Source organism: Oryza sativa, chromosome 12 (genome assembly GCF_034140825.1).
Source record: "Oryza sativa Japonica Group chromosome 12, ASM3414082v1".
Taxonomy (NCBI): Eukaryota; Viridiplantae; Streptophyta; class Magnoliopsida; order Poales; family Poaceae; genus Oryza; species Oryza sativa.
Genome location: NC_089046.1, coordinates 1,049,110 through 1,071,874, shown reverse-complemented (window position 1 = coordinate 1,071,874; position 22,765 = coordinate 1,049,110). Strand labels below are relative to the sequence as shown.

The following is a 22,765-nucleotide window of genomic DNA, read 5'->3' as shown; positions in this document are numbered from 1 at the left end:
TGTTTGGCTTAGGTTAGCTAGGAACAAAAAATAAATAGCAAAACTAGTGGAGTGGGATTTCTTGATGGGGATAGTCAAATAAGAAAATCACCAGAATCTCAATCGTGTAACGTAACCTTTGTGATAAAGAAACATGGAACCAAGCTGATCATACAAAAAGGTTATACTGGCCGAAGTGTCCAGGAAGCAAGACTTTTAACAAGCTAAATAACCATCACGGACGGAAAGGTGAAAATGATGTTAAAAAGTAAAACCATGTATATCCAGTAGATGCCGGATACAGGAATAAGTGAATTCCATAATAAGATTATTGTAATGCAAAAATGTTAGAAAAGTGATACACCAATGTCTAAATGAGCAGTGTAGGTCAGTGGTTTCAAATATTTCAGAAGAAAAGAATTAGCAGGATTTAGATGGCATGAACTAAAACCACTAACATCCTGACTTTCTAGTACACAACTACTGTGCTACCCATCATTAGTTCATTGCTGATGATTTGGCATTCAGAAGGAGCACCCATCAATGATCACCGAATAATAAGAACTCCTGTGCCACCCAACAATCTAATTGAACTCACTAACCACCAGATATGATCATTTTGTGATCATATGAATTTCATGTCAGTAAGGATCCTTTTGCGTGTTCCCCCAAAACAATGTCAGCAAGGATTAAGCACTACAAAATTGCAAAATAAACTAAATTGGACAGAATGGTTAACTGGAGCATGAACAGAATAAAAGCTAAAGCTAAGTTGCACATTAGTAACTACCACTGTGTGGAGATCTGAAAATTAGTGATCAGAATTTTTTTTTATTTTTCTTTTCTCAGAATTGACCAAATTGAGCAGCTAAAAGAAGCAAAAGGACTAGGTAATTGCACCTAAGTAAGATCAAGTGATACTTCAGCTCTATAAATTCCCCCTCAATACTAACGTCCCGAAGCCTGAATTGGGCGCCAAGCAGAGGCAGTGAGAAGGCACAGATCCTTCCATCCGAGCTTCAGAGCGCCATTCTCCTCAATAAGCGTGTATCCATCGGAAGGGAACATCCCAAGCAGCAGTGCAGCCTGAGCAGCAGCGCTTCCAGCAAGCGACGACACACGGAAGCCCGACTGCGCAAGCTTTTCGCGCCAGCTCCCAAACTTAACATCGCCGGTGCGTGCTGGACCGCCCACGGCTAGCACATTGCGGATCTCCCGCGACAAGAGTTGTTGCTCCACGACATGCCGCTCCGGGCTATCCTCGCTGTAACTCGCATCAAGCGAGTCGAACAGTGCCGAATAGTAGTGGATGGCCTCCACAAAACGTGCCAGGAAGGAGCCTGAGTGGCTCAGATCCTGCTCCACCATTGTTACAACCTTTGGCGCCAACCTGATTTGTGTGGTCCACAGAGTCAAGATCAGTACACAAATTAATTATGATTCTGTTCGACAAGAATGACTCAACTAGCAACATTTAGAACTATAAATGATAACAATAAGTTCTCAAGGACACCTAAATTGGTTGCCTTGCCTTCATGGTTTTTGCAAGTACAGTGGGACATATCTATTGCAGTCCACTACTATGTGATCTCTAGTATGAACTGTGTATAGATTGCAGCCATTTCAATTTAATAATCAACATTGGTGGCACTTAGAACTAGAAAGCTGAGACCTTTTGGCATGAAAAGTTGGTCATGATGATAAGAACTTTTAGCTCGTTCATAGTGATCCACAAACCAAATGGAGGAGAAATCTTTCCCACTTCTCGGATCACCAAAGACCATGGAGAAGCTTGATACCACAGAACCACTAGAAAGTTGCAACCTTTCTAAGCCTAAAAAGTTGGCCATAATGACATACTTTTAGGCCAGTCACAATGGCTAGTGTCATTGCACGGCTACCCAAAATATTATACCATCTTCTCTCAAATGAAATCTTTTATGAAACAATCCCCACAGTGGAGGGGTTTCACTTTGACGTTTCCAAGACTAAGCAAAGCATTTAATTGATACAAGTTGCTGGGATCATTTGTACCCAAAATCCGGCGCGGCGCGGGAGAATGCGGAGGTCGCACGGCGGAGGCGGACGCAAGAGATCCGGTGAATGAAACGAATCGGCCTCAACGGGGGTTTCACTCTGTTACCGAGGACTTGGAAACGACGCTGACGAGTTTCACCAGGATGAAACTCTTTCCTTCTCTCTCATCCCCATTTCATGCAAATAATCATTTTTTATTCAGTCTTACCCCTATTAAATGTGCATGACACACCAGTGAAACCCCCATTGTGACTGGCCTTAGGGCTCCAAAACGCAAATCTTTTTTTACTCCTCCTTAATCATCCTATGGTGATCTAGGGCTAGTACTACTAACCACTGATATGATGATGCATAGATAGAGTATACTACTAGGTCACAATGTCAATGAGAAGTATAGGGTGTAAAGTAGCCATGATTCCGGGGGGTCCCGAGTTGACAAGGGAAGAGAGAAGAAAAGTGTAGTACCTCTGGATGAGCCAGAGCGTGTTGGAGTCGGAGCCGGTGACATCGTAGAGGGAGTGGCGCAGCCAGTGGACGGCGACGGCCTCGCGGCGCGTGACGCCCAGCTTCTCCGGGTCCAGATTCCCGGCCTTGTCAGCCACCGGGCAGAACTCGAACGGCAATCCCAGCGTGTCCGCGAAGTCCGACAGCCTCTTCCCCGTCGCCTCCAGCGCCTCCATGGACGCCCCCAGCCCGGTCAGCCTCACCCTCGGCGGCCCCCCCGGCCGCGACGCCAGGATGTGGAACAGCCCCGGCCATTGGAGCCCCTGCATGATGTCCAGGTCGATGATGTGCACCCTCTCCTCCCTCTCGAACGCCTCCTGGATCGCCTGGTTCGCCGTGAAGTGCGAGAACTTCACGAACGGGCTGATCCCGTTGAACACCTGGAACGCCGCCGCCACGCGCCCGTGGACCCGCGCGCCCGCCGGGGACGGGCTCGGGAGCGGCGCGTACAGCCCCAGGCACGAGCTCACCAGCCGCGCCGACATGGCCTCCGCGAAGTAGGCCGCCACGCGCTGCGTCGAGGTGCCGAACGGCGTGGCGAGCTCCGCGATCTCCAGCAGCGCGCGGTGCGCCTCGTCCAGGTTGTCCGCGTTCACCGACTCCGCGCACTGGAGCAGCAGCGTCAGCAAGTGGAGGCCCTCCTCGTCGCGCTGCTTCCGCCGCTGCTCCTCCTTACGCTCCTTGGCGGCCGCGGCAGCCGCCGCTGCGGCGGCCGCGGCGGCGGCGGCGGTTTCCTCCGCGGTGGGGGGCTTCGGCGACTGCGGCTGGTTGGGCTCCTGCTCCTGACACTGAGGCTCGCGACGCCGCTTGTCGGGCTGCGCTGGCGGAGGGGGAGGGAGCGCGGCGACCGACGTGGGTGGTGGCGGTGGCGCCGTGGCGTCGGGAGGGAGGAGAGCAGGATGCGACGGCGGCGGCGGCGGCGGCGCGGGGTCGGAGTTGAGGAGAGAGCGGAGGCGGAGCTCGAGGATGGACGCGAGGTCGGGGTTACATGGCCGGATGATCTCACGCACGTTGTGGATGAGCTGCGCGACGGAGACCGCGGCGCCGCTGCTGGCGATGATGTCACGGATGATGCCATCCACCCAAGCCGTGCTGGGCGGCCCACCCTCACCCGCCGCCACCTGCTGCGGCGCCGGCGGCGCGGGCGCGGCGAGGTCCATGTCCGTGTGGTGGAACGCCGGGAGCTGCGTGGGCAGCGCGGGGAGCTGCGCGCTGGCAGACAACGTCGGCGCGCCCGCCGCGGCGGCCGTGACATCGGACAGGTCGCCGGTGACATGGCGGCGCGGCGGTGGCAGGTCCATGTCGGAGGCGGGGCGCTTGCGGACCATGGCGGCGGCGAGGTGGTGTTGTTCTTGGTGGTCTAGGTAGAGGAGGAGATGGTGGTCGGAGGGGAGAGGAGGCAGCAAGGAGGTGATGGCATGAGAGGAGGAGGAGGGAGAATAAGAGGAGTGGGTGGCGGAGGAGGAAGAGGAGGGGAAGAGGAGGAGGGAGGAGGAGCCCATCTACAAACGCCAAGGGGAAGAGGCCGTGGGCATGGCGAGCGGACGGGCGTGCGCGGGAGGCCTAACGCTTGTGTTGGGTGGAATTTTTATGGAATTTGGCGCGGCGCAAGCGAGGCGATGGCGCGAAGGGGGAGTAAAGAGGAAGAGGCCGAGAGGAGGAGACCAAGAAGGAGAGGTTAGCAGGAGCATATCACGAGCATTGAGGGGGTAATTTATGGGGGAAGAGAGGCAACGCAACGGCAAGCTGTCTACTGGACTGGACTGCTACCAGCGTGTCATTTGCCCTTGGGCTCCGTGTATCCTTTCTTTTTCGTTTTCTTTTTCACCTTTCCCATGGTAGATTACTCGTACCGATGTTTGTCCCTGTTGTAATGTTCACACTTAGCATGTAATAATGCCTTTGTCAATATCATGTGTACTGTCTACAAGTTTCACACTACAGTTAAAAACTGAAAACTTTGTAAAGCAGACCTCCAAAAATCAAGAGTAAATTTCACAAAACTACAGATACTTTGATCAAACTATCACAAAACTACAGATTTAAGAATGTATTTCACAAAACTACAGATTTAGAGTTAAATTTATCATGGAACTACAGATTTAAGGTATTATATCACAAAACTATTGATTTAACAACTATTTTATTACAAAACTACACATTTAAAAACTATTTTATCACAAAACTACAAATTTTATAACTTTAAATAAATAATAGTGCTATGATCTAAACTCTAGAATATGTAGTTCTTTGATAACTTAATCACTAAATCTGTAGTTTTATGATATGGTGCATTAAATCTGTAGTTCCGTGAAAAGTTTAACGCTAAATCTGTAGTTTTGTGATACACATTCTTAAATATGTAGTTTTGTGATAATTTGACACAAGTATCTGTAGTTTTGTGAAATTTACTCAAAAATCAATTGTGGATCATAAGTAGGATGGAGTATAAGGGACCTCTCAATTAAGCGCCCCTTTGAATCGTAGGAATGGAAAAATGGAGTGTCGGTGACATGGGACCGGAAGTATCATGACTTAGAGACTTGAGGCAGACACGATCACCCACGTGGCCTAACCCCCTCAGGGGGGGGGGGGTCGGGCCCGAGGGTGATACGGCCGCCCTTACCCCCTGCCTCGCATAGATCAGATTGTCGACTCCACAGCGGGGTACGACCTTTTGTGTTTTCTAGATGCATACTCTGGTTACCATCAGATTCGCATGGCTAGGGAGGATGAGGAAAAAACTGCATTCATTACCCCCATAGGAACTTATTGTTATACGACAATGCCCTTCGGGTTAAAGAATGCAGGTCCTACTTTTCAACGTACTACTCGAATTTCTTTGGATAGCCAAATAGGACGTAATGTTGAGGCTTATGTCGATGACTTGGTTGTAAAGACGCGCAACCAAGAGACCTTACTCTCGGATCTAGCGGAAACTTTTGAGAGTCTCCGCTCCGCCCGCATAAAACTGAACCCCGATAAGTGCGTGTTCGGTGTACCTGCGGGCAAGCTTCTCGGGTTTTTGGTCTCTGCTCGAGGCATCGAGGCCAACCCCGAGAAGATACGAGCTATAGAGCGGATGCGCCCCCCAGCAAGCTTAGGGATGTGCAATGCGTCACCGGTTGCATGGCCGCCCTAAGTCGGTTCATATCGAGGCTGGGAGAGAAGGCGCTACCCTTATTTAAGCTCCTCAAACGCTCCGGGCCGTTTACTTGGACGGAGGAAGCTGAACGTGCCCTCACTCAGTTGAAGGCGTATCTCAGTTCTCCCCCAGTTCTGGTCGCCCCGGAGCCAAATGAACCCTTGCTACTCTACTTAGCGGCGACCCCGCAAGTGGTTAGTGCGGCGTTGGTTGTGGAGCGCGATGAGGACAATCCTCATTCCGCGCACCCCCACCCTGTGCTGGCTTGGCCCGGGAGAGAGCAGGGAGGAGAGGCCCCCGAGCCGAACGGTGGCCCAAGGCCCCCGACGACCGGAGCAGGCCCTCTGCCCGCTTGTCAGACGGTGCCAGGTGCCCCCGACCCCCAGGATGGCCCGAGGGCCACTGCGGGAAGGCCGCACCTATCGCCCTCTGACCCCGAGGCTAACCCTGTGCCGACTCGACCCGGGAGAGAGCAGGGAGAAGAGGCCCCCGAGCCGAACGGTGGCCTAAGGCCCCTGACGACCGGAGTTGGCCCTTTGCCCGCTTGTCCGACGACGCCAGGAGCCCCCGACCCCCAGGACGGCCCCGAGGCCACTGTGGGAAGGCCGCCCCTGTCGTCCTCCGACCCCGAGGTCGTCGGCACAGAAGACGAGTGCACCCCGCGAGGCCGCTTGGACAAAGAGCGCCCCAGGGATGTGGCCCCTAGCGAAGAGGATCGGCCCCACCGAAAGGTGCAGCGGCCCATCTACTTTGTTAGTGAGGCCCTCCGGGACGCTGAGACCCGATACCTTCAGGCCCAGAAGATGCTTTACGCTATCCTGATAACTTCGAGGAAGTTGCGCCATTATTTCCAGGCGCATCAGGTCACGGTGGTTACGTCTTATCCCCTCGGCCAAATCTTGTATAACCGAGAGGGTACTGGACGGGTGGTGAAATGGGCAATCGAACTCTCTGAATTCGATTTGCGCTTTGAACCAAGCCACGCGATCAAGAGCCAGGCCCTCGCCGACTTTGTGGTGGAGTGGACCCCAGCTCCCGAGCTCGTCTCCGCCCCCGAGGCCAGCTCGAGCCCATCGCAGCTGTCTCACACCGCCCTCTGGGTGATGTAGTTCGACGGCACCTATAGGAACCGGCCCCACCTGTCACCAGGCCTTAGAAGTGGCGTCACACCCGACCGCTTCCCTCGAGGAGGGCGATCGCCCTGGCATAACGCCGGGGGCTACTGTCGGTGACATGGGACCAGGAGTATCATGACTTAGAGACTTGAGGCAGACACGATCACCCACGTGGCCTAACCCCCTCGGGGGGGGTCGGGCCCGAGGGTGATACGGCCGCCCTTCTCTTTGTCTCCCCGAGGGGTCGGACCGCTCCCGTCTCGGCCCCGAGGGCCGAGGCGCCCCGACCCCTTGTGGGTTTTGCGCCGCGTATATGGGGTAGGTGAGCATAGCGGGGCTCACCTAACCACATTTATTGCGGTTTGGACGAGCGCGTCACGCCGCATGTAACGCAGTGCAGCGCACTCGTTTATCTGGTCTGTGACCAGTCACAGACCAATCAGATTGCGGGTTAGGTGGCGACGGGCGGTCTGACGCACGCCTCGCCCCATCCCGTCAGGATGAGAGCCTCCAAACACTCGTCCCTAGCCGGAGCCGGCGTGTTAGCTCCTGGGGGTGGCACGTTGGACCCGGTCAGATATATGCCAGGCTTCATCCTAACCATTACAAGCAAGACATTGTATGAAGAGGGGCGAACATGCAGATTGATAAACTGACGCGTGGTGGACAAGAATGACCGATTTGTGACCGGTCTGACACTGGTCATGTCGTCAGCAGACAACCATGTTCCCACGTCGCGCCTGCTTCCGGCGGAAGTGGAGGTAGGTATGGGCCGTCCCATCAGAAGGTCATTCGGACGGCAACCATGCAAGTCTCCGTCTATTTATGAAAAGATAGGATAAGTCCCCACAAAAAAAGAGAGAGATGGTGCATGTGGTATCCCCTTGAGGTATAAAAGGAGGACCTTGTCCACTTAGAAAGGGGATTTTGGGGATCGAGAACGATCAGAGAGGGAGAGAGTAAGAGCTCTCTGGTTCTCCAGCTCTTTGGTAGCTTCTTCATACATAGATCCACCAAAACACAGGAGTAGGGTATTACGCTTCTCAGCGGCCCGAACCTGTATACATCGCCCGTGTCTTGTGTGTTTCCATTCTCGCGAACCTTCCACACACCGAGAGCTTAGAATCTCACCCAGGGCCCCCGGCCGAACCGGCAAAGGGGGGCCTGCGCGGTCTCCCCGTGAGGAGCCCCACGCTCCGTCATCTGGCGCGCCAGGTAGGGGGTTCTGCGTGTTGGAGGAATAGAAAAAACATAGGATTCTGATAAGAATGTAGTTGTAAAACAGAGGATTGGAAAATACAGGAAAAATAAAGGAATGACTGTTTGATTGGACCACAGGAAAAATGCAGAAATCGGATGAGAGAGATAGATTCAAAGGAATTTTTCCAAGAGGTTGGACCTCTTGCTAACTTTCCTCCAAAATCTCTATAGGATTAGCCATTCCATAGGAATTTTAAAGGATAGTATAGGATTCAATCCTTTGTTTCAAAAGCTTTCATAGGAATTTTTTCCATAGGATTGAAATCCTTCAAATTCCCTACACTTTTCCTACGAATCAAAGGGGGCCTAAAGGATTTACATAGGAATTTCATATGATTTAAATTCTAGAAAATTTTCCTATTTTGCCATTTGATCTAAGGAACTGAAGCTTTCCAAATCATATGGAATGACTCGTTATATGTCGATTTCAAAGGAAACTTAGCGAGATCTCAAACCTCTTGGAAAATTTCCTTTGACTATATCTCTCTTATCCGATTCATGTGTTTTTTTCATGCGGTCCAATTAAACGATTATTTCTGTGTTTTGCGTCTTTCTGTTTTACACTCGCATTTCTGTCAGAATTATATGTTTTTCATATTACTCTGTTTTTTAACCCTACGATTCAAAGGGCCCTAAACATTTCACATTTTTCTCCTCAAACATTTGGGGGACTGCTAGGAACGTAGAATTAAAATATCATGACACCTTAAATCCAAAATAAATAGAAATATATAGAAAACTGTGGAATAGTTTGGATGAAGCACATGAAAACACACGTGATTTAAAAGAGAGAGGTAGGTTCCGACAAAAACAAACATACGATCCATATGAACTTCAAAGGAATCCAGAGACCCAATCATTCGTTCCAAAGAGCCTTATAAGAATTTTTCTAATGAGATTTAGGGTTAGTTTGGTTTGTAACCTAAATAGACCTTACCAAATTTTGTCAATGCCAAATTTTGGCAAGTTTTGGCATGACTAATTTTGGTAAGGTAAAGTTGTGTTTGGATTGAAGCCAAAATAGTCTAAGTTCACTATTGAAATGGCCTATTTTTCTTAGGCATGCCAAAATTTGGCTTCAAACCAAATAGACACTAAACACTATTGAAATTACCAAATATTGGTAAGTCTAATTTAGGCCTGAAACCAAACCGGCCCTTATATCCTTTGAAATTTCACTATTTTTCATGTGTTCAAATGGAGCTATGATAGAAAAAGAAAAGAAATGGATTGATTCTGGTGAAATTTTAGTAAACTCCTCGGTCCAAAGGAGTATTAAACAATGTCCAAAGTCGTAGTTTGTCATGCGATGCATTGGAATTAAGTGAGGATTGGTTCTTTCACATTTCCAATTCTCACCAGAGTCTTGAGGCAAAAATTTCAAATACTAAAATACGGAAAATGAAGAAGAATATTACTGCTGAAAAGTGTGTGGGCATTATTGTGACGCTACATCGATCTATCGTGTAGAAACTAGTAGAAAGGTAGCGACTCCTTTGGTTACGCCTGCGGCCTGCCTGTTGACCGACTAGCTTGCAGAGAACAAAGTTTGGGTACGCACGCATGCATATTTGTTACACGCCGCGACATTTCTTCTTCTTGGCCCGATAAAAAGGGTCTTTGAAACGTTCTTGTCAACGAGTCTTTTGATCGATCCATCCATGGATCATTCGATATGTACGTTGTTGGGGTCGGCAGGCCCGAAAGATGGCCATCTCCATCAGACCAGGTTAGATAATTCATCTTTTTCACTAAAACCAAGAGAAAAGGCTATCTAGCTCATGTTCATGTAGTAGAGCTACTACCTTGGTACTCCCACTGTCCAACCGATACAAACATTTCTGGCATATAAAATTTATCCAAATTCTGTTATGATATCTTACATTTACTTTTTTTTATCGGTAGCACGATCTTTGTGGGTCCAAAAAAAACTTTCAAGGATACCAAAGTAGTTTCACCTTGAACTTAATCTCTGCTACAAGCTCAAAGAAATAATTATATTTTTGTGAACAAAGAGAGTAATCAAATCAAATCATTTTAAAACATTATTTTTTTAAAAAATATGACAGTCGAATTAACAAGTGGTAAAAAAACCAAATCGAACTACCTTGTGGATGAAGGACCGAACTAACCGCACACAAGAACAAAAATGAAGGAGGTGCGGAGAATGCCAACAAAGCGAGATGGGGACAGTGCCTACGAATGGAGGCCATTGCAAATGTCACTTGCGGAGGATGCGATGGACGATGCCAGGGTAGAGACCGGCATAGCTGGTGATGCAGGTTGCTATGGACGAAACCCATGACGAAGGATGACACGGAGGGAGCTAGCCGTGAAAGGATGGGGAATAAGACATGCTATGAAGGTGTTGATGAAAAACACGAGACCTGGGAGATCTGCTTAACTCCAATGCAGGTCCAAAACTCGCCTTCGGGTATGCAAGCGTGCCAGTTGATTTGATCCTGCAATCAACAAGAACAAAGACAAAGAAACCGCGGTTAAACTCATAAACGATAGCCGATCGGCTAAGTGCCGATGACATATCATTTATTTTTGAGCCGATGTCATATATGCATCGATCGGCAATCGTTAAGAAATAACTAAATCTACTCGATCGGCTGTAGATATTAACGATATATAATCCTTATGTCGATATATACTTAAATCAAGTGATTGGGATAGATCGGTCGCCATGCCGAGACAGTATAAATCACTTAGATCGAAATATATACTAACAATGAGACTATATATGTTCATAGCATAGCCGATCAGATAGATCTAGCATGTATCGGCTAATACTCCGATACCACTCTATATTAAGATATCAAAGCAAATAGGATATACCAAACAAAGAGCCTAATATACTTAAATGCGGCAAGATCTTAACATAAAGGGCAGATTTAATATGTCAATAAAGCATATAGGATAAAAGCAGTTAAACCAGGTAAGATCGGCTAAAACCCCGATACTACCCTAATCGGCAACCAAGAAGCAGGCTAGAGATTGAGATTCTAATCACGACTCATAAGATCAAACAACTGATGCAGCTATAAGTATGAAAAGAAAGACAATATCTAGACAATCAAACCATTGGAAGTTTCATAGAGTGGTAGGTACCTTAGGTAATCTAAGTCAACATCGATATCTAACCTAATCGGTTGTCCTCTACAGACAGATGTTAGCCGATTGTAGGTTAAATAGCGATATTGCCAGAGATTATGTAAGATATATGATAACTCGACGAATTACATAAACAAGATTAGAGTATCATAAAGATGGAAGCACTAATCCCGAGAACGCAAGCCGCCATAACAAGTTTTACCTCTTGTTGAAGATCGAAACCGATGCAGCTCAAACTGAAAGCAAGAACCCGTCGAAATAAAACGAAAGCAAAAAGGGTGGCGATGTGTCGAGATTGTATTGAACGTGTGTTAATTTGATTACATAGGGCTCGGGGTCTATTTATACCCGAGAATTACACAACATGTCCATAACGGACACGACTCTTATCTCTAACAAACTCTAAGATACCATAAGTCTTTGCGGTAGACTTTTGTCCAAACATATCTCTAAGGAAATTACATAAAATATCCTAATTAATAGATACAATTGCCTTCTCAGGACTCTATCCATGCACAGCAATCATCTTCAAGCATATCAACTCAACCCGATGACGTACACCAAGTCGTATTGTCAGAATCGGCTATATCGTCTAACCCAGTCTGACTCGGACTTAGCCGATCCCGATCATAGCCGATTTGGACTCCAGCCGATTCCCACTCTGTTTTCGGGACGATCTCCATCTCGAATTCTACTTTGATTCTATCCCTATCTCCGATACTTAGATTACCAAATTTGGTTGTTAACAGAGGGTCATAGGGGCCAGAGAGGGGAGCAAGACTAAAGACGTAGTGGCAGAAGATGAATTCGATGGATTGCCGAGGCCGGTAGGTGCGGGGTACCTATGCCACGCCTTGTGAGTGTTGAAGGGTTGTGATGCTAGCGTTGGATCTCTTAGGGATTTAGGGTTATACTTTCATGGGCCTTAGTTGATGGTAAGGGTGAAAACGGTCATGGAATTTTCCAATCGACCGAGCTTTGTTTTCGTATAAGGGGTACCATTTCCGAACGTACCCTTTTTAGCTATTTATAATTTTTGTTTTTTCTAATTTTTTTATATCATATTAATATCGACACTGAATAGTTTAAATGATAAATATGGTCAATTACTGGCCGATTGAGCATCATTTCCGTACGGACTTGGTTCGGCATCAGCTTGGTTCGGTACGGACTTTGGTTAATTTGTGCTCACCCTTAATCGAATGTGACTTTCCTTCTTTGTCGGCATTTCAACAGCTGGCCCGAGATGTACACACGCGACTTCCCATCACGGCACGTACCTCAAGGGTTAGGTTTCTCTCCACTACTTCCATTAGCATTACACCGTCTTAAAAATTAGTATTTCAGGCTTGATTAATTAAAAAACCGTCTTTGAGCTGACCATTTCAAAAACATACTCCTTCCGTCCAAAAAAAATATCTGGAGAGAAGCCTCCCCCGATTCGTGTTACTAGATTATGTCTCATCCCAATTCTAGGTTGGTTTTTTTTTCTATTAAAACATATATATGGAATAAAGGCATATTATTTTGTTCTTTTGAAAATATTTATGAGATGAAAATAGTAGTATAAGAAAACACCCTTCATCGACCACTCAGGCTTGACAATACTGGTAGTTCCACCAGGTTATCCCCGAAAGGATAGAAAAACCACCTCATGTTTAATGCCTAGAATATGTTCATTTCAATACCATTGTTCATTGTTCATTTGACGCAGGATATGAGAGATTTTGAGGCTACGTAATCTGGTACGCATAACAAGAGAAGGGAAGGGTCAAGGGGGGGATATGGGGAAAGATGGCAGTAGGTAGAGAGGGTGCTTTGTGCATTGGACCCCGGAAGGCAGGCAGGCTTTCTGGCACTGTCTTCTTCACTCGTCGATCCACTCCACGCGAGGATCGATCGTCGATGTATGTATGCATCGATCCTGTTTTCGGGGTGGAAAGTGTCTCTCCTTTTGTTGGTCCCTCCCTGTCCAATTCTTTCGTCACTTGCTCTTGTTCCTTCTCATTTTGCAGCCTCATCTCATCACCTGCTGCTTGCCTCGTGCCGTCTCGATCTTCTTCACGTCCATCCAACGCAGCTCACTCCAATTATACTCTCTTACCAATGTAGTTGGAGTACTACACATGTGTTCAAGCTGGCTTCAGGTAAACCCCCAACCATAAACACCATGCATATATGCATGCAGAGTTGCAGACATGCATCAGTTGCTCTTCCTCTTGCTAAGTTGCTATCTCCATTGATTAGGAGTTTAGAGGAGTAGTCAGCTGAGCTCCCGTGTCGATCGATGACAACGGTAGGATCGATACGCAGTTGCCCTTTTACTGCACTTGCTATAGCTGCTGCACAATAACATTGGCAGTGTTGCATCGAGCCAATATTGGCTGCACTGGGTAGCTAGCTGCACGCTGCTTCTTCCTGCGCTCTTCTGTATATATGAGACAAACAAGCGGCGGTGCTGCCTGTAACTGACTCAGGTCACGCGCTAATCCTGCGGCTGCCAATCCTGCTCAATTCCTTTGTAATCTTGTCCATAATACTACTCTGTATGTCTGTATCGCTCACCGCCACCGATCGATCACCTGGCCGAGGCTGCAATGAATATCTTCACGATTCGCATACCAGGAGTCCAGGACTGGCTCTGCTCATCAGTCATCAACTACAAATGCACCAAGTACACATACTGATACTGTGTGTTCATTCATTGAGCAATACTGCTCGTGATTGTACAGTCTGCATCACCTACAAATGCCATCACTGGCACAGCAAGCACGAGTAAATATGGTGCTTGCTCTCTGCTTCTGTTCAGGCTTTTAAAATACTGGTATGGTACTCCAGCCTTTTATTTAAGAAGGTTGCAGGCTTAACAGTGTACTACAGTATAGCAGCCCGTTTAATTGGCTAGACAAGCTAGTAATAAGGTATGATCAATTCGCATCAGTAGCCATTGCCTGTATCAAGATTAGCAACAATGCACACACTGATCATTGACGCATGCAATGCATTGTACCTTCATTCAATTGCAATTGCCTGAGATGATGTAGGATGATTAGGACATGTTCCTGCTGCCTACTGTTTAGTGGAGTAATTAGTACTACAACAGTGTACTAATTAAAGTAGCAGCAGTATGTATATTCAGGGGATCATTGCAAGTAGTAGGTCAACCATGACACTGATCAGTCGTAGCAGTAACCATCACTCCACAGATTGGAAAGTCTAGTGATCAGCTTTTAACTAATTCCTAGCCATCTCGAGAACAAAACAGACGAAATCATGGAAATATTCGAAATATTATACTGTAAAGTGGTGGGTCGATCAACACAGGCACTAGATTAACATCATATTTACGTTACGTGCAACCGTTTTCTATGACCACTACTTACGCCTAGCAAACTAGCCATCACAGACATAAATTGCTTAACTGCATCTATAAATTAAGATCACATAATTAAGTTTTGGCAAATGGCAAAAGTGTATCTCTGACATCAATTTACAGTGTAATATTCTCTACGTATTAGGCTATCTTTTCTTTGGATAAACATTGAACTTGGTTGTATTAACTGGAACACAAACACTGGAAGGGTCCGAAGAAATATTAGGCTCTTTTAGGCTTCAATCTGTTCAAGACATTACTTAATTGCCTAGCTTTTTTTTAGAACAGTTAATTGCTTAGCTAGGTCACTGCTTTTTTTTTTTTTTTGAAAACCGCTAGGTCACTGCTATGATGGCGTCCCCAATTTACAGCCGTGAGGGTTAGTACCCTTTTTTGTGTATATAAAAGAAAAAAAAAGAGGAAGTAGTCAGTAGCCTTTTAGGTGAGACTTGACTCGATCTAGAAAGCTTCGGATATACTAGAGTATACTCCTTTACTATAGTAACAAAAATCCTTTTTGTATTATTTTTTTTACTTGTCACTAACAAGTAGTAACATAGGAGTATGCATCAAGATAATCTTTAATATTTACCATAGCTAATTTTATTTATAGAATTTTTTACGTTGGAAGGGGTGCGAGTATTTCTTTTTCACGTCAGTCGTTAGGCGGAGAGTGAGGAAGAAGATGGAACATGTGCATGGGGCTAGCGACAGAATCAGTTTAAGGTGAGAGGTTTTTTCATACTAGGAGGGGATCTAGAGTGGGAGAGGGCGCGCTTATGACTTAATGTGAGAGTAGGAGTAGCACGTAGGGTGTTGTTTAGTGCTACCGTGAATTACTATAGCTGAGTCGTACTAACTTTTTTGGTTATTTTTTAACGTAGTAGTACGATCTAAAACCAGCGTGAACATTTTGCACATAGTGAAATTAAGACATATCTTCGTCACATAAATAAAATTGATCGAGAAGCTAGCTTTGGCTTATTTCATTATATTATTGATAGAGAAGTAAACACGCCACCAACCTAACAACGGGTAAACACCAGCAGAAAAGGTATAGCAATCAAATACAAAGCTTAAGTAAAAACATGAGAGAGTATGTATATATATATATATATATATATATATATAGGAGCAGTAACTAGTTTTTGGGAGCAGCAACCAGAGTCGATAAAAATGCATAATACTTTCTCCATCCTAAATATTTGACGCTGTTGATTTTTTTAAACATGTTTAACCTTTCATCTTATTCAAAAACTTTTGTAAAATATGTAAAACTATATGTATATATAAAAGTATATTTAACAATGAATCAAATGATAGGAAAAGAATTAATAATTACTTAAATTTTTTGAATAAGATAAACAGTTAAACATGTTTAGAAAAATCAACGGCGTTAAATATTTAGAAATAGAAGGAGTATTAAAGGCAGGCGAGCGATTGGTGGTGTGGAATTGTGGATAGGAAACGATCAAGGGGTGGATAATTTATCTTGGGTAGGGATGGAAACAGCCAGGCTGGGGTACAGTACATGGAAAAAGCTTAAAGGGGCAAATGGGATCCAGCAATCAGCATACATGTACGACCATATATATCAGAGCAAACATACAAACTAGCTACGAAACAAACGACTTGATCACGAGTGTATCCATATATATATGCATGCTTGACAAGCAACAATATATAATGCATCAAGAATTCAGGATTCCATGCGAAATTTCTGATACGAATGCGACGCTTGCATACATCAACAAATAATGCTGCTAGCACATGCAGATGTAGCAGACGTACACCAGATCGATCGATGTGCGGTGCGGATATATATTTAATATTTAATTTTGATCAATCAGCGAATAGCTAATATGCAGCAACTGGCGGGCCACGGACCTTCACCTCATCTCCTGCACGACATGTGATTAATTGCTTCAACTAATATTATCCCCAATGTATTTTAATTTGTTTTTCTCTCGTACGTTTTGTTGCATGCAATGCAAGCAGCTACTTCACTAGGCGCATGGATGAAGTTCAGAAAGTTCCCGGTTTCGGACATGTTTTGAAAAAAGAGAGGAAAATATCGGTCGGAATCTTTTCGAAAAATTTTGGAAACAGAAATAGATTCGAAATGTTTTCTCATAATAGAAACGAATACGGTAAGGCTACTATCTATCGAAAATCAAAATCGGTTGGAAACTGTTGGATTCTTTTTCTTGGAATTGGAAACGAATTACTTTTCATATACCGCTAATTATCTCCAACCTTCTCTAGTCTAGATGCTCAGATTTGTATTGAGCTTTGAGGCGGTTGGTTGAATGAAGATATTTTTTTTCCGTGCTTTAGATATGTTTTTCTTCCATTAGGCTATGTCATACTACTTACAATAATAGATGAATATAGTTCTTGTTTTTTTTATTGTTCTCCTGGAAAGTGAGAGGTGCACAACTAGTTGTATTACTACTCCCTCCGATTTCTGCGAGAAAATATTTTCGAACGGTAAAAGATGCACAACTAGTTGTACTACTGCTCCCTCCGTTCTAGCAGAAATCCTGAAAAGTGAAAGTGAGAGGTGCACAACAAGAAAATATTTGTGCACCTCTCACCAGAACTACTCCCTCCGTTCGAACGGTTTTCATTCTAGTCACATCCGGTGGTCACGTGCATGTAGCATGTGCAAGTGCAACAAGTCCAAGTGTACAGGACAGAATGGCATATATGCAGGCACGAGAGTATGCGAAATTGTGATATCACAGCAGGCGATGCAGATGGCTAGAGATATACTGCATGCAGCAGTGCATGTGTGTAGGCTTATGCATATCTGGATGGATCAGCAACCAGCGAAAAATACTTACTTGTCCTTGAGCAGTTCACGTGACTTGTTGCTGTGCTCGATCGCTGTATATATGGGTCGGAGTAACAGTGCTGCTGTAATGCTGTACTAGTACTATAAAGCTAGCTAGTGTAGAAAGAAGGGAACAATAGTCCATATAAATGGCAGTGGTCCGCCGGCCTCTCCTTCGTTATCCTAGTTATATCTTATCCATATCTAAGTTAGTCTTTTCGAATGTAGAGAGTATTTGGTCTCGGCCATTAATTCACTTGCTTGCTGCGTAGTAATATAATTCATTTTCAGATAATCAATGGAATAATTAAGCATTCCAAACGTTGTAGTATTGGCATATATATAAATATATGCCGTTTCGTATTACTACAAAATTTCCACATATCATTCATTCTCGATCGATATCTATCTAGCTATCTACTGCTTAGGACAATGGCTAATTAATTGATCGATTGATGATGCAAATATGTGTACTGCTACATACTATACTGGATTGAATATGTATATGATCGACAGTGAAATTTAATTATAGCTGAATCGATAAGAGGCCGTGGATCAACGGACGTTACTGGCTAGCTCTAGCTAGGTCGTGAGAAAATGACATGAATATAGGCCGAGTTTAGTTACAAACTTTCAACTTTTCCATCACATCAAAACTTTTCTACACACACAAACTTCTAACTTTTCCGTCATATCGTTTCAATTTCAATCAAACTTCTAATTTTGACGTGAAATAAACACACCCATAATGTCGATCTGAATATGGGCGCGCAGGTTGTCGACAGAATGCCGATTATTTCGGGCGACAAGCAGTAAAAGTTCAAACTATATATATGTATACTACAACTTAATTATCACATGCGTGTAGCTATCATTTCGATGGATGGATCGATCAAATGAAGGAAATTAACATTATATCGGGAGTGCAGAGTGCTGTTGCTATAGTGTAACATCTGGCGTTTCATGCATGTCCCGTGATACACCAGTAATACCATAACAACACCACTCTTTGGCACGAACTGTACCTTCACCTAGCTAGTTTTAATTGCTAGCAATTGGCTTGTGAGTAATATATTGAAGCTAATTAACAGCTCAGTCACTCTACTGTGTAGTGTATACTGTTCCGGCAGACGTGCATAAATCCTGACTGATCGAAACTAATGCAGGTACTGGTGGATAGGCATGTTGGAGTTCATAGTCATAAGCCTTTTTTTTTACGGATTTGCTAAAGCTCCGTCGACAGAAAATCCAACCTCAAATCTTATAAATTTTGGATCACTGGATACATGTGCTTCACGATTCGTGCTCTTCTTCTCTAACTCCGGCGACCACCTCTTCTTCTCCGGCGCCGGCGAATCCAAACTCCGGTAGAGGGCCGACGAATTAGGATCCCGGGGTGGGGTGGGGGTGGGAGGGGGGAGGGGAGGGAAGAGGGGGGAGTTCGCCGGCTTTAGAGGGATGGCCGTGGGAGGCGGCAGCCCGGCGGTGGACGGCGGATCAGGCGGGCGGCGAGGCGGCGGCTGCGCCGCCGAAGCCGTGGGGCTGGAGGACGGCGGCGGGAGCAAAGCGGAAAGTGTGGTAGGAGGAGGTGGCCAGTAGTGGCGCCCCGCCGCCGGCGACGGGGAAGACGACGAACAGCTCGCCGCCACCGGCTTGAGGCAAAGAAGAGGAGAGGGAGGGGGAGGGGGCCGGCCGGGGGGGCCTCGCCGGCGCCGTTGACACCTTTCGGCCAGCCGGCGAGGCCGGGCGGCGGCAGCGGTGGCGGAGGCTGGGGGAAGCGCTGAGGAGCGGCGGCGTAAGGTATCGGGAGAGGAGAGAGGATTTTTAGGGTTTGGATGCCTGCACGAATCTTAAAGTAATCGGGTGGTCCAAAATTTGCAGGATTTGTAAGGGGGTTTTCTGTCAAATGATCTATAGACAGTACCTTTTTTTATAATGAAAATCATTCTGACCTTTACTTTAAAAATATAATCAATTATTACATAGTTCACGTGGATAAATAAATGTGAATTACTACAAAATTATACTCTACCTCCATCCTAAAATGTTGTAATTTAGAATAGGATGCAACGAATCTGGACATACCTAAAATATTTTAGCATGGAGGTTGTAACAAATTAGGTACGCATATGGATATAGCTAGCTAGGCTTATGGACGTGGCAAAATTCTTTCCGATGGCCATCTACACTTGTACAGTGACGTGCATGCATGTGCCTAGCTTCTTGCTGTCATCGATCAGTTATCGACTAGTACGTACGTGCATACTGTAGACTGGCCGTCGTGCAATGACCAATGCATAAGTATGCATCCAATCGATCAACCGGCCGGTCATCAGTACGTACGTGTGCCCAAGTCCATCCAGAGCAAGAGCAAGAGCATCAGAGCGTGGCAGTCGCGCGACACTGCTACGTACTGTGAAAGCTGTGACACACGCATACTCCCTCCCAGGGCCGGTCCTGAGTTTTTGTGGCCCGGGACAAAATTAAAAACAGGGGCCCCTGATATAAACATTTAAATAATAATCAATAAATGTACCAAATATATAAATACTTCATTCCAAAATCAATATCCATATTGAAAACTTCATATATATCAGCTTAAAATTTGTTTGAACATTTCTAAATGCATAGTTACTAAAGATGGTATGAATGTCAATCACATCTAAATCATTTACTCAATGTATAAAATGGGCAAACCATTTAAACTTTCTAGAAGGTGTGATAAAAGAACAAACTGATGATTGAGAAAATTAATATACTAATGGCTAAACTCATATAAATTACAAAGCTAGAAAAGCAACATATTAATTGAAACAAATCTAGATCTTACTAATTAGTGGCCAGTGCTAACATCAATGTACATTTGCCATAGGAGACAGACAGGAGTAGTGCAGTACACATGAGCAGAGCACCCGAGCAGCGGCGGATGGCGGTATCAGTCAATCAACTGAATGTGGCCATAGAGGAATCAAATAGACAGAAACGGAGGAGAGTTCCTGCGTGAGAGTATTATGGCATAATACCCCCACAATCCTAAAGATGAGATAGTATTGCATTCGTATCATGAATTCATGGTATGCTTAAAAATGTTGTGAACCTGAAAATTTCTATACGTACGGATGTGATATGCATTGGAGACGGAGGCGGTGACTTGGTGAGGCGGAGAGAGGGCCTGCAGGTCCTGGGCCTGCGGCGCCGCGGAGGTTGCTGCCTTGCGCCGTTGAGCAATCGCATGAGAACCTGCTGGTAGCTGCAGACATCGGCGAGGTGCGCTGCTGCTACTCGTTGTATTCTGGCGCCGTCTCGAAGTATTCAGCGGCCTCGTCCGATTTTCGTGTTCTAGGAATCGCAAACGCTGCCAATCGCGCTCGTCATGCGCCGGCCATCGCGCTTGTGCTGCTCTATCGGCCGCAGGGGGGGAGGGTCGGGGGTAGGTGGGGGCCCCATGGTTTTGGGGGCCCAGTGCACCGCACTGCTCGAACCCCCTCAGGGCCGGGCCTGCTCTCTCCGTCCTAAAAAAAAGACAAACCCTGGTTTCCGTGTCCAACGTTTGACCGTCCATCTTATTTGAAAAAATTATAAAAAAAATTAAAAAGATAAGTCACGCATAAAGTATTAATCATGTTTTATCATCTAACAACAATGAAAATACTAATTATAAAAAAAATTCATATAAGACAGACAGTCAAACATTGGCATAAAAATTTAGGGTTTGATTTTTTTTGGACGGAGGGAACATGTATATACATACTACAAGTGTATCGGCCATTCACGCCCCCAACAGATTGTCACCTCAACCTGGCCTATAGTACTAGTACTCCAGTCGTCCTAGCCCCTGACTCGAGAATTTGTCGGCAGATACATCCATTGATCATTGCCACCATCATCATCACATTATTTATTTCGAATAATCGTTATTACAAAACTGTCATAAAAAGTTTTAAAATAATACCGCTAGAACTATCGTTCAAGTTACATCGTTACAAAATTAAAAATACCAGTGATAAATTTACAAATGTCCCTATTTATTTTAATCCATCTTCACCTCCTCTGTTTTTTTTTAAAAAAAAATCTCTATCTCCCTTTATTGAAAAAGGGCACGGTCGGTTCAAAATAGCAACTCCTGCCAGGGGTTGAGGTCGGTCAAGGACGGCCTTCGTAAAAAATCTACCGCGGAAATAGATTTATTAATTTCAAGTTCTCCATCATTTATATATATCGAGATCGCCCTATACAGTGGATTAAAAAAATCTATAGAGCTTAAGAGAAACATACTAGGGTCCTGTTTGAGAAGTTTTATTCTAACTCTGTGTTCTTAAAGTACCTAAAAAAAATCTAGGAATAACCTAGTAACCAGAAACTGATTAACCCCAGCTTCTCTATGTTTTCTCCAACTTCTTTTCATAATTTTCAGCTCCCTCTAAGTAGGATTAAGCTCAAAAAGAGAGAGTGGTGCCACGTGCTTGCCCTTATGCCACATATCGATGAGCGTGAGCTTACGAGACTACCCAGGATAGCCGAGAGCTAGATATGGTGCCCCCTATATTATTAACTACTCCCTCTGTCTCATATTAGAAGGGATTTTGAGTTTTTACTTAAATTGTTTGACCACTCGTCTTATTTAAAAAATTTTAGAATTATTATTTATTTTTTTATTTACTTTATTATCCAAAGTACTTTAAGCATAACTTTTCGTTTTTTATATTTGTACAATTTTTTTGAATAAGACGAGTGGTCAAACAATGCAAGCAGAAATTCAAAATCCCTTATAATATGGGATGGAGGGAATAGATGATATCCCCCCACAAAAAAAAACTAGGTGATATCCCACGCTTTGCTATGGGATTCACGGATGAGTATAAGTTAAATATTGTCGAAATAATGAAAGTTGAAATGTTGAGAAAATAATGTGAGGAAGATGATTTGACACATACTTGTTGATCTCTGTAATATAATATTATAGATGATATGTCATGTTTGCATGGAATTTAAAATAGGCTAGAATAGTAATTGCAAGTGAGTGAAGATGTGACATGTTTGCATGGGATTTTAAATGGGCTAGAATAGTAATTGCTAGTGGGTGATGATGTGGTATGCTTGCATGCTGAGTTTTAGTTTTAGTGGGTACCAACTATATAGAAATTAAGTATAGATTGTATTTGTTTTTCTTGTACAAACAATTAAACATACAATTCCTGCGGTATTAAATGTGTTTGAGATCTCATAAACTTATGGATACTTTTATCATCCTTGAGAAGGTATCGGGAGGTACCATATTTTATAGTGTAAAATTTTGGTACCTCTAGCTACGTACTAAGTACCTTGAGTACCAAAATTTGTAATGTAAAATCTTGGTACCTCTAGATACTTTCTTAAGAACTATAAAATTTCTCTAA

At 44.8% G+C, this 22,765-nt stretch overlaps 1 protein-coding gene across 1 annotated transcript; it reads right to left on the bottom strand.

Annotated features, from left to right (window-relative positions):
* Positions 1 to 620: 620 nt before the first annotated feature.
* LOC4351362 (protein SCARECROW 2-like) lies at positions 621 to 4,204 on the bottom strand. Its single transcript, NM_001423305.1, has 2 exons — positions 2,482 to 4,204; positions 621 to 1,369 (listed from the first exon to the last, which is right to left on the bottom strand). Exons 1-2 carry the CDS (start codon positions 4,020 to 4,022, stop codon positions 928 to 930), a joined length of 1,983 nt encoding a protein of 660 aa, NP_001410234.1. The 5' UTR covers positions 4,023 to 4,204; the 3' UTR covers positions 621 to 927.
* Between the last annotated feature and the right edge of the window lie 18,561 nt (positions 4,205 to 22,765).

Coding starts and splice junctions, on each gene's coding strand:
- LOC4351362 (NM_001423305.1), bottom strand. CDS start 4,022: ATGGGCTCCTCCTCCCTCCTCCTCTTCCCCTCCTCTTCCTCCTCCGCC. Junction 1,370..2,481: donor ACGCTCTGGCTCATCCAGAG/GTACTACACTTT, acceptor CACACAAATCAG/GTTGGCGCCAAAGGTTGTAA.